At 44.2% G+C, this 12,530-nt stretch overlaps 1 protein-coding gene across 7 annotated transcripts; it reads left to right on the plus strand.

Moving 5' to 3' along the window:
• The first annotated feature begins 1,763 nt into the window (after nucleotides 1–1,763).
• Nucleotides 1,764–11,111, plus strand: tmem267 (transmembrane protein 267). 7 transcript variants are annotated; one of them, XM_065007694.1, is made up of 7 exons: nucleotides 1,764–1,884; nucleotides 4,285–4,728; nucleotides 4,943–6,973; nucleotides 7,042–7,787; nucleotides 8,019–8,129; nucleotides 8,293–8,477; nucleotides 8,589–11,111. In XM_065007694.1, exons 2-3 carry the CDS (start codon nucleotides 4,345–4,347, stop codon nucleotides 5,276–5,278), a joined length of 720 nt encoding a protein of 239 aa, XP_064863766.1. In that variant the 5' UTR covers nucleotides 1,764–1,884; nucleotides 4,285–4,344; the 3' UTR covers nucleotides 5,279–6,973; nucleotides 7,042–7,787; nucleotides 8,019–8,129; nucleotides 8,293–8,477; nucleotides 8,589–11,111. The 7 variants fall into 7 exon arrangements, with proteins under 7 accessions (XP_064863766.1, XP_064863764.1, XP_064863762.1 ...); XM_065007692.1 differs by having other exon boundaries at nucleotides 8,293–8,329; nucleotides 8,367–11,111; XM_065007690.1 differs by having other exon boundaries at nucleotides 7,042–7,226; nucleotides 7,307–7,787; nucleotides 8,293–11,111.
• Nucleotides 11,112–12,530: the final 1,419 nt, after the last annotated feature.

Consider the following 12,530-nt stretch of genomic DNA (forward strand, 5'->3'; position numbering starts at 1 on the left):
CAAGCATTTAGCTAGATACTACTGCACTGTTGGAGCTGGGAACACAAGCATTTAGTTAGATACTACTGTACTGTTGGAGCTGGGAACACAAGCATTTAGTTAGATACTACTGCACTGTTGGAGCTGGGAACACAAGCATTTAGTTAGATACTACTGCACTGTTGGAGCTAGGAACACAAGCATTTAGTTAGATACTACTGCACTGTTGGAGCTAGGAACACAAGCATTTAGTTAGATACTACTGCACTGTTGGAGCTAGGAACACCAGCATTTAGTTAGATACTACTGCACTGTTGGAGCTAGGAACACAAGCATTTAGTTAGATACTACTGCACTGTTGGAGCTAGAAACACAAGCATTTAGTTAGATACTACTGTACTGTTGGAGCTAGAAACACAAGCATTTAGTTAGATACTACTGCACTGTTGGAGCTAGGAACACAAGCATTTAGTTAGATACTACTGCACTGTTGGAGCTGGGAACACAAGCATTTAGTTAGATACTACTGCACTGTTGGAGCTGGGAACACAAGCATTTAGTTAGATACTACTGTACTGTTGGAGCTAGGAACACAAGCATTTTGTTAGATACTACTGCACTGTTGGAGCTAGGAACACAAGCATTTAGTTAGATACTACTGCACTGTTGGAGCTAGGAACACAAGCATTTAGTTAGATATGACTGCACTGTTGGAGCTAGGAACACAAGCATTTAGTTAGATACTACTGCACTGTTGGAGCTAGGAACACAAGCATTTAGCTAGATATTACTGCACTGTTGGAGCTAGGAACACAAGCATTTAGTTAGATACTACTGCACTGTTGGAGCTAGGAACACAAGCATTTAGCTAGATATTACTGCACTGTTGGAGCTAGGAACACAAGCATTTAGTTAGATACTACTGCACTGTTGGAGCTAGGAACACAAGCATTTAGTTAGATACTACTGCACTGTTGGAGCTAGGAACGCAAGCATTTAGTTAGATATTACTGTTGGAGCTAGAAACGCAAGCATTTAGTTAGATACTACTGCACTGTTGGAGCTGGGAACACAAGCATTTAGTTAGATACTACTGCACTGTTGGAGCTGGGAACACAAGCATTTTGCCACACCCGCAAATATGTGTATTTGACCAATACATTTAGATTTAATTTGATTAGAAATGTTCTTTTAAGAATATGTTTACAGTGCCAAACAAAGGAATTATTATGATACACTAATTATTATATACACTAATTATTATGGTTGGACCAATCTCATCCATGATTGGACATTCATTCTTCCGCAATAAATTACTGACAGCTCTTTCCACCAATTATGTCTTCTAAGGGAAGCGGAACTGAAGAGTGTTTTTTCTCTCTACAATTACACAGACAGACACAAACAGACCAAAGACAGTACTGTATGAAGACAGGCTGAAACTGCTTCTTCAGTAGAAATCCCCGATCACGTGTCATGGCGACGTTCGCTCGCTAAACTCCCGGGTAGAAACACGTCATCGGGTCTTATCGTGCAGAACTGCGCATGTGCAGTCCTTCAAAAATAAACGTCAGTCCCTAGATATAAAGTTACTTTTTACATAAATGTAAACATAATATTTTGTCACCTTCACGACGTTCGGGGTAATAACATGTTCAACTACTTCATACATTAACTCGAATCCAGGTTGTGTTTTTAGATTTCGAGAAAATTAACAACTACGGAAGAAGTTTTAAATTCTCTCATTTACTTCTGAAACCCCAAACGCCGACCTGGTCCGTTTGATCTGTTTCTCAGTCGTACCCGGAAGTTCCGTATTGCTGCGCCTCTGGGTTAAGGCGGTAGAAACTGTGCGGACAGACCGTCGCTAGCTTACAGTTGATAAACGAATTTAGCTACAATGGGGTAAGTGACAAAGTATTGTTATCGTGTTGATTAACGGCGTTATTTCATTTTAATAACTTTGGCCTTATCACATTTGCTAAATCTTGGTACTCAAACACCTGTCTGTAGTCTATAAGGTTTCGTAGATAGGTGCGGGATTCCTTAGCTAGCTGTTATTAGCTAGCATTACATAGCTAATAAATGACCTAGCTAGCTAAATGAATCTACTTTTGTATTTCAAGATGATTCAACCTAAAAAATGTTTTTTTGTTTTTCACGTGATGTTGCACAGTCTAAACTGAACCAATAGTTAGTTTGTTATCCAGCTGGTTAACGTCGTGATATCAACTTTTTGATATATTTTTTTTTAACACAATGAAGTATTTTTTACCTAACGTAGTTATTTCTTAGTCACAAATCAATCAATCAAATGTGTTTTTTATAAAGCCATTTTTACATCAGCCGATGTTACGTGCTGTACAGAAACCCAGCCTAAAACCCCAAACAGCAAGCAGTGCAGGTGTCTTAGTCCCCAGTCTTCTGCCCATCTCAACAGACAAGCAACTATTTTCACGGCTGGTTCGCTAGCTTTAACCAGATGCATGAGTTGAATTCTGCCTATGCTTTCATTTTGTACATCAAACACATGTGTTTACTACAAAACATCACAAAAGCAAGAAGAAATTCCCACCGGCAGTTACCTGTATTCTTCCATCAAACATCTTGTTACACAAGGAGTCAAATAAGGAGCCTTTCCCTGGGAACTCGATCATTCAGGCCTGTCTGCATCTCTGTGGAAAGATCAATCCTTTTATTGATGTCAGTGACTTTTCTTTTGGATGTACAATGGTAGATGATTTGAAGAAATGATTCATGCACATTGTATAACCTATTCTAGTATATAGTCAGGCTAATTCAGGGTCATATTCACAAGGCACCAAATGGAAGAAGACTGAAACAGAGGGACTGAACTTGTCCAAAAAATAAATGTTTAAATGTTAGTTTTTTTTTCTGTTTCTAAACGTTTTGCTACGGTGTGCACTGATGAATTGAACCCAGGTTACTGTGAGCCTGGCCTGACCTACATATATCCTCAGTTCCAGAAGGATAGACATTTATTTAGAGATCGTGATTCACAGTGACTTCTTAAAGGAGCAGTTATCAAAAGGAGAGAGAGAGTAAAAACACCACGTGACTTTATGCTAAAGTCTAGATCAGTGTAGGTTCGATTCTAGCTCTGGCAGGTTCGATTCAATTACTAGCAGGTTTCTAATGTTGAGCCTTCTTCAAGGCACAGCATCAGCTAGCGTCACATAAACACCCTGGACCAGAGCTAGTTCCATCATGCCTTATCAATTATGTTACCCTGGACTAGAGCTAGTTCCATCATGCCTTATCAATTATGTTACCCTGGACTAGAGCTAGTTCCATCATGCCTTATCAATGATGTTACTCTGGACTAGAGCTAGTTCCATCATGCCTTATCAATGATGTTACCCTGGACTAGAGCTAGTTCCATCATGCCTTATCAATGATGTTACCCTGGACTAGAGCTAGTTCCATCATGCCTTATCAATGATGTTACCCTGGACTAGAGCTAGTTCCATCATGCCTTATCAATGATGTTACCCTGGACTAGAGCTAGTTCCATCATGCCTTATCAATTATGTTACCCTGGACTAGAGCTAGTTCCATCATGCCTTATCAATGATGTTACCATCTGCCTTATCAATTATGTTACCCTGGACTAGAGCTAGTTCCATCATGCCTTATCAATTATGTTACCCTGGACTAGAGCTAGTTCCATCATGCCTTATCAATGATGTTACTCTGGACTAGAGCTAGTTCCATCATGCCTTATCAATTATGTTACCCTGGACTAGAGCTAGTTCCATCATGCCTTATCAATTATGTTACTCTGGACTAGAGCTAGTTCCATCATGCCTTAGTTTACCATCAGTTCCATCATGCCTTATCAATGATGTTACCCTGGACTAGAGCTAGTTCCATCATGCCTTATCAATGATGTTACCCTGGACTAGAGCTAGTTCCATGATGCCTTATCAATCATGTTACCCTGGACTAGAGCTAGTTCCATCATGATCAATGCCTGGACTAGAGCTCAATCATCAATCATGTTACCCTGGACTAGAGCTAGTTCCATGATGCCTTATCAATCATGTTACCCTGGACTAGAGCTAGTTCCATGATGCCTTATCAATCATGTTACCCTGGACTAGAGCTAGTTCCATCATGCCTTATCAATGATGTTACCCTGGACTAGAGCTAGTTCCATCATGCCTTATCAATGATGTTACCCTGGACTAGAGCTAGTTCCATGATGCCTTATCAATCATGTTACCCTGGACTAGAGCTAGTTCCATCATGTGTAATTTATGTTTACAGTATACTGTCTTCTAGTTTGCCATCTAGGTGTTGCTGACCTCCTATGGAAGTGGACCTCCTCCCTCCAGAAGCGCCATGCGAGGGTATCACTCCAAGCTGGACTCATCCTCCTCTGCTGGGGGTACGGGCGGCTCCATGCCCCTGAGCCTGGCCGTGGAGACGGAGAAAGCCCAGGCATTGCTCCAGACCTTCTCCTCTGCCTCCCTACTGGCCAGCACTGCGCTGGGAGCCTTCTGTGTGCTGGCTGACCACGTCATGCAGCTGGTCCTACTCCAACAGCACCTGTGGCTGCGGGCAGTGCTGGACAACACCGTCCATTGTCTGATAGGCCTCTGGTCCTGGGCTATCGTCATTGGCCTCAAGAAGAAGAGTGACTTCTATGAAGTTATCTTAGCAGGGATCCTGGCCTCTGTTATAGACCTGGATCACTTCTATATGGCTGGCTCTCTGTCGCTCAAAGTAAGAAAAATTTCTGTAAAGTTCTCCCTTTTTGTTTTCAGATTAGTGTGCTACATTTTCACAGACAAAAGATTAGGACTAATAAGATCTCCATTGGAACAACCTTAGTTCAGTACTAGGCCTAATCTGTGTCTGGGAATCTGGCCCACAGTGTTCATGAAGGAATAAAAAACCTAAACAATAAGCTCTGTTTTGTGCCTGTTTCCTCCTCCAGGCAGCCACCAGTCTGCCCCACCGCCCCCCCCTCCATTGCTCCTCTCTAATCCCGGTCCTCTGCTTCTCTCTGAGGCTGGTGCTGTGGCTGGGCAGGCTAAAGGACTCGTGGTGCTCTCTACCCTGGCTGCTGTTTATCTCCCTGGCCTCTCACCACATCCGAGACGGGGTCCGCCATGGTCTGTGGGTGTGTCCGTTCGGCAACACGGCCCCCATCTCCTATTGGCTGTATGTGAGCATCACAGCCACCCTGCCACACCTGTGCTCTGTGCTCATGTACCTGACAGGAACTCGAGACGTGATCTCCACCAAGCACGGCATCGCCATTGACATCTGATGGAAGGAAGGGCCAACACTACGCCTCCCTAATAGCACCCTATTCCCTATATAGTGTACTACTATAGACCAGAGCCCTATTCCCTATATAGTGTACTACTATTGACCAGAACCCTATTCCCTATATAGTGTACTACTATTGACCAGAACCCTATTCCATATGTAGTGTACTACTATTGACCAGAACCCTATTCCATATGTAGTGCACTACTATTGACCAGAACCCTATTCCATATGTAGTGTACTACTATTGACCAGAACCCTATTCCATATGTAGTGCACTACTATTGACCAGAACCCTATTCCATATGTAGTGCACTACTATTGACCATAACCCTATTCCCTATATAGTGCACTACTACAGACCAGAGCCCTATTCCATATGTAGTGTACTACTATTGACCAGAACCCTATTCCCTATATAGTGAATAGGGCTCTGGTCAATAGTAGTACACTATATAGGGAATTGGAGTCTATAGGGATCTGGTCTAAAGTAGTGCACAGGGTTCTATAGGGCTCTGGAATAGGGTTCTATAGGGATCTGGTCTAAAGTAGTGCACTACATAGGGAATAGGGTTCTATAGGGATCTGGTCTAAAGTAGTGCACTATATAGGGAATGGGGCTCTGGTCAATAGAAGTGCACTATGAAGGGAAAAAGGTGCCATTTGGTACACCGGTAAACCCCACAATGCCTCAGCCTCACTCGTCTATTTTCTTCACACCACCTCCCCACTAAACTGCCTCCTCCCTCCCTCCTCTAGTCCGTCACTCTCAGGCTGGGAGGCTGTGTCCTGTGTGACTGTCAGTGCAGTAGTGTGTGGAAGTGCTTGATGTCGAGCTGTGAGGTATTTTATAGCCTTGTAATTACCAGACTGATTACTGCTGTGCTGTCAGTGTAGCTAAGCAGAATGTAAGGAGGAGACGGATGGTTGTACGAGGGTATTTTACTGATGGGGTCAAAGGGAAAGGCGACATTTTAATTCTCTACTCTTCTCCTGAAGTGTCCACTTGGATGGAATGGACTGGAAGGTCCCAGGGAACAGAGCAGTACATTATGAAGCTGAAGGTCCCAGGGTACAGAGCAGTACATTATGAAGCTGAAGGTCCTAGGGAACAGAGCAGTACATTATGAAGCTGAAGGTCCTAGGGAACAGAGCAGTACATTATGAAGCTGAAGGTCCCAGGGAACAGAGCAGTACATTATGAAGCTGAAGGTCACAGGGAACAGAGCAGTACATTATGAAACTGAAGGTCCCAGGGAGCAGAGCAGTACATTATGAAGCTGAAGGTCCTAGGGAACAGAGCAGTACATTATGAAGCTGAAGGTCCCAGGGAACAGAGCAGTACATTATGAAGCTGAAGGTCCTAGGGAACAGAGCAGTACATTATGAAGCTGAAGGTCCTAGGGAACAGAGCAGTACATTATGAAGCTGAAGGTCCCAGGGAACAGAGCAGTACATTATGAAGCTGAAGGTCCCAGGGTACAGAGCAGTACATTATGAAGCTGAAGGTCCTAGGGAACAGAGCAGTACATTATGAAGCTGAAGGTCCTCAGGAACAGAGCAGTACATTATGAAGCTGAAGGTCCTAGGGAACGGAGCAGTACATTATGAAGCTGAAGGTCCTAGGGAACAGAGCAGTACATTATGAAGCTGAAGGTCCTAGGGAACAGAGCAGTACATTATGAAGCTGAAGGTCCCAGGAACAGGAGTACATTATGAAGCTGAAGGTCCTAGGGAGCAGAGTACATTATGAAGCTGAAGGTCCTAGGGAGCAGAGCAGTACATTATGAAGCTGAAGGTTCTAGGGAACAGAGCAGTACATTATGAAGCTGAAGGTCCCAGGGAACAGAGCAGTACATTATGAAGCTGAAGGTACCAGGGAACAGAGCAGTACATTATGAAGCTGAAGGTCCTCAGGAACAGAGCAGTACATTATGAAGCTGAAGGTCCCAGGGAACAGAGCAGTACATTATAAGAGCGTCTGCTAAATGACTTAAATGTAAAATGTAAAATTATGAAGCTGAAGGTCCTAGGGAGCAGAGCAGTACATTATGAAGCTGAAGGTCCCAGGGAACAGAGCAGTACATTATGAAGCTGAAGGTCCTCAGGAACAGAGCAGTACATTATGAAGCTGAAGGTCCCAGGGAACAGAGCAGTACATTATGAAGCTGAAGGTCCCAGGGAACAGAGCAGTACATTATGAAGCTGAAGGTCCCAGGGAACAGAGCAGTACATTATGAAGCTGAAGGTCCCAGGGAACAGAGCAGTACATTATGAAGCTGAAGGTCCCAGGGAACAGAGCAGTACATTATGAAGCTGAAGGTCCTAGGGAACAGAGCAGTACATTATGAAGCTGAAGGTCCCAGGGAACAGAGCAGTACATTATGAAGCTGAAGGTCCTAGGGAACAGAGCAGTACATTATGAAGCTGAAGGTCCTCAGGAACAGAGCAGTACATTATGAAGCTGAAGGTCCTAGGGAACAGAGCAGTACATTATGAAGCTGAAGGTCCCAGGGAACAGAGCAGTACATTATGAAGCTGAAGGTCCCAGGGAACAGATCAGTACATTATGAAGCTGAAGGTCCCAGGGAGCAGAGCAGTACATTATGATGCTGAAAGTTCTAGGGAACAGAGCAGTACATTATGAAGCTGAAGGTCCCAGGGAACAGAGCAGTACATTATGAAGGTGGAACTGAAGGTCCCTAACAGGAACAGAGCAGTACATTATGAAGCTGAAGGTCCTAGGGAACAGAGCAGTACATTATGAAGCTGAAGGTCCCAGGGAACAGAGCAGTACATTATGAAGCTGAAGGTCCTCAGGAACAGAGCAGTACATTATGAAGCTGAAGGTCCCAGGGAACAGAGCAGTACATTATGAAGCTGAAGGTCCCAGGGAACAGAGCAGTACATTATGAAGCTGAAGGTCCTAGGGAACAGAGCAGTAGGGAACAGAGCAGTACATTATGAAGCTGAAGGTCCCAGGGAACAGAGCAGTACATTATGAAGCTGAAGGTCCTAGGGAGCAGAGCAGTACATTATGAAGCTGAAGGTCCCAGGGTACAGAGCAGTACATTATGAAGCTGAAGGTCCTAGGGAACAGAGCAGTACATTATGAAGCTGAAGGTCCCAGGGAACAGAGCAGTACATTATGAAGCTGAAGGTCCTAGGGAGCAGAGCAGTACATTATGAAGCTGAAGGTCCCAGGGTACAGAGCAGTACATTATGAAGCTGAAGGTCCCAGGGAGCAGAGCAGTACATTATGAAGCTGAATGTCCCAGGGTACAGAGCAGTACATTATGAAGCTGAAGGTCCCAGGGAACAGAGCAGTACATTATGAAGCTGAAGGTCCTCAGGAACAGAGCAGTACATTATGAAGCTGAAGGTCCCAGGGAACAGAGCAGTACATTATGAAGCTGAAGGTCCTAGGGAACAGAGCAGTACATTATGAAGCTGAAGGTCCCAGGGAACAGAGCAGTACATTATGAAGCTGAAGGTCCCAGGGAACAGAGCAGTACATTATGAAGCTGAAGGTCCCAGGGAACAGAGCAGTACATTATGAAGCTGAAGGTCCCAGGGAACAGAGCAGTACATTATGAAGCTGAAGGTCCTAGGGAACAGAGCAGTACATTATGAAGTTGAAGGTTCTAGGGAACAGAGCAGTACATTATGAAGCTGAAGGTCCCAGGGAACAGAGCAGTACATTATGAAGCTGAAGGTCCCAGGGAACAGAGCAGTACATTATGAAGCTGAAGGTACCAGGGAACAGAGCAGTACATTATGAAGCTGAAGGTCCCAGGGAACAGAGCAGTACATTATGAAGCTGAAGGTCCCAGGGAACAGAGCAGTACATTATGATGCTGAAGGTTCTAGGGAACAGAGCAGTACATTATGAAGCTGAAGGTCCCAGGGAACAGAGCAGTACATTATGAAGCTGAAGGTCCCAGGGAACAGAGCAGTACATTATGAAGCTGAAGGTCCTAGGGAGCAGAGCAGTACATTATAAGTGTTTCTTATTGGTGGAGCCTCCAGTTGCTGCCTGATGTTAAGTGATGATGTAGTACTCATTAGGTGATGTCATTTTTTAACATGTGTTTTTAGGAAAGACCGAGGCTTTCTGTGTTAACATATGTTTTTATCTATATAATCGAGGGAAGATGACATTCCTTTTAATATGTTCCTACTTTGTGATCATAATATTTGAGTTGTCGGTGTTCTGATGAGAGGGTGAACAGCTGTGGGTATATTCACTAGGTAAGATAGATTTAAAACGGTATATTCACTAGGTAAGATAGATTTAAAACAGGCCCGGGATTTAAAATAAACACTTAAAAAAAAAAATGTATACAAAACTTGTTGCTTTGCAAAATGTTTCACTAAATTGTGCACTATGAATATACTGTGGCTGTGTGCTGCAGTTTGACCACCTGGCCTGCAGAGGGCATCAATGAGTCAACTTATTATGTTTAACCATATGTCATGTCCATTACCATTATGCATCAAGATAGTTATTGCTGCTGTCTTTATTCACAGTGTGTACTGAATGAAATATGGTTCATCGTTCACATGTATGCATTTCAGCATTTGATTTGTTTTGAATATTATTTATTGAATTAGAATTTTAAATGTTAAGTACACTACACTGACCAACAGTATGTGGACACCTGCTCGTTCAACATCTCGTTCCAAAATCATGGGCATTAATATGGAGTTGGTCCCCTCTTTGCTCCTATAACAGCCTCTTCTGGGAAGTTTTTCCACTAGATGTTGGAACATTGATGTGGGGACTTGCTTCCATTCAGCCACGAGAACATTAGTGAGGTCGGGCACTGATGCTGGGCGATTAGGCCTGGCTCGGAGTCGGCATTCCAATTCATCTGAAAGGTGTTTGATGGGGTTCAGGTCAGGGCTCTGTGCAGGCCAGTCAAGTTCCTCCACACTGATATCAACAAACCATTTCTGTATGAACTTCTCTTTGTGCACAGGGGCATTGTCAACCTGGAACAGGAAATGGTCTTCCTCAAACTGTTGCCACAAAGTTGGAAGCACAGAATCATCTAGAATGTCATTGTTATGCTGTAGCGTTAAGATTTCCCTTCACTGGAACTAAGAGGCCTGAACAATGAAAAACATCCCCAGAACATTATTCCTCATCCACCAAACTTTACAGCGGTGTTGGGGCAGGCAGCGTTCTCCTGGCATCCGCCAAACCCAGATTCGTCCGTTGGACTGCCAGATGGTGAAGCGTTTCCACTGCTCCTTTAAACCACTCCAGCCGACGCTTGGCATTGCGCATGGTGATCTTAGGCTTGTGTGTGGCTGCTCGGCCACGGAAACCCATTTCATGAAGCTTCAGACAAACAGTTCTTAACATGACGTTGCTTCCAGAGGCAGTTTGGAACTCTGTAGTGAGTGTTGCAAACCGAGGACAGACGATGCTTCAGCACTCGGCGATCCCGTTCTGTGAGCTTGTGTGGCCTACCACTTCACAGCTGAGCCGTTGTTGCTCCTAGACTTTTCCACTTCACAATACAGCACTTACAGTCGCTCGGGGCAGCTCTAGCAGGGCAGAAATTTGACGAATTGACTTGTTGGAAAGGTGGCATCCTATGACTGCTCTACTGGCAATGTTTGTCTATGGAGAGTGCATGGCTGTGTGCTCAATTATTAATTATTTTAATACAGTTATGAACGGGTGCCAAATCCACTAATTTAAAGGGGTGTCCACATACTTTTGTGTATATATATATATAGTGTATATCTTATTACCTTGTGGTGTAAAGACTGGGTGGATTCAAAGTTGTTCTTTTTCCTAAATAAATCTGTGTCCTGGACCACTCGGTATTCTGTCTACCAGTGACAGAATGTTGATTTAAAAGTTGAATAGGTATTTTTACAAATAGATGTTTTGAATCTTTACGTTGTAACTGCTTCTGTGTGTCAGTCTGTCTCTTCCCGATTACTACCGAGATGGAGAGAGGACACTGTCCTTCCTGGTAGTAGTAGTAACAGAACCCGATTACTACCACACACAGATTCTTCTGAGATGGAGAGAGGACACTGTCCTTCCTAGTAGTAGTAGTAACAGAACCCGATTACTACCGAGATGGAGAGAGGACACTGTCCTTCCTGGTAGTAGTAGTAACAGAACCCGATTACTACCGAGATGGGGAGAGGACACTGTCCTTCCTGATAGTAGTAGTAACAGAACCCGATTACTACCGAGATGGAGAGAGGACACTGTCCTTCCTGGTAGTAGTAGTAACAGAACCCGATTACTACCGAGATGGAGAGAGGACACTGTCCTTCCTGGTAGTAGTAGTAACAGAACCCGATTACTACCACACACAGATTCTTCTGAGATGGAGAGAGGACACTGTCCTTCCTAGTAGTAGTAGTAACAGAACCCGATTCCTACCGAGATGGAGAGAGGACACTGTCCTTCCTGGTAGTAGTACCCGACACTAGTAACAGAACCCGATTACTAACAGAACCCGAGATGGAGAGAGGACACTGTCCTTCCTGGTAGTAGTAGTAACAGAACCCGATTACTACCGAGATGGAGAGAGGACACTGTCCTTCCTGGTAGTAGTAGTAACAGAACCCGATTACTACCGAGATGGAGAGAGGACACTGTCCTTCCTGGTAGTAGTAGTAACAGAACCCGATTACTACCGAGATGGAGAGAGGACACTGTCCTTCCTGGTAGTAGTAGTAACAGAACCCGATTACTACCACACACAGATTCTTCTGAGATGGAGAGAGGACACTGTCCTTCCTGGTAGTAGTAGTAACAGAACCCGATTACTACCGAGATGGAGAGACGACACTGTCCTTCCTGGTAGTAGTAGTTACAGAACCCAATTACTACCACACACAGATTCTTCTGAGATGGAGAGAGGACACTGTCCTTCCTGGTAGTAGTAGTAACAGAACCCGATTACTACCGAGATGGAGAGAGGACACTGTCCTTCCTGGTAGTATTAGTAACAGAACCCGATTACTACCACTGACACACACAGATTCTTCTGAGATGGCCTTCTCTATTTAACTGCAGTCACTGACCCTCCTTAAGGCTAAGTGCCCTGCTTACAGGAAACAGGAAATGCTGCCCCGGTCGGACAGGAAGGTGCTTACAACCATTCTGTGCTTGCAACTTTTTGGGGAAGGCCCTTTCCTGTTTCAACATGTTAATGCCACTGTGCTCAAAACGAGATCCATACAGAAATGGTTTGTTGAGATTTGTGTGGAAG

This window comes from Oncorhynchus nerka, linkage group LG22 (genome assembly GCF_034236695.1).
Source record: "Oncorhynchus nerka isolate Pitt River linkage group LG22, Oner_Uvic_2.0, whole genome shotgun sequence".
In the NCBI taxonomy this organism is placed as follows: domain Eukaryota; kingdom Metazoa; phylum Chordata; class Actinopteri; order Salmoniformes; family Salmonidae; genus Oncorhynchus; species Oncorhynchus nerka.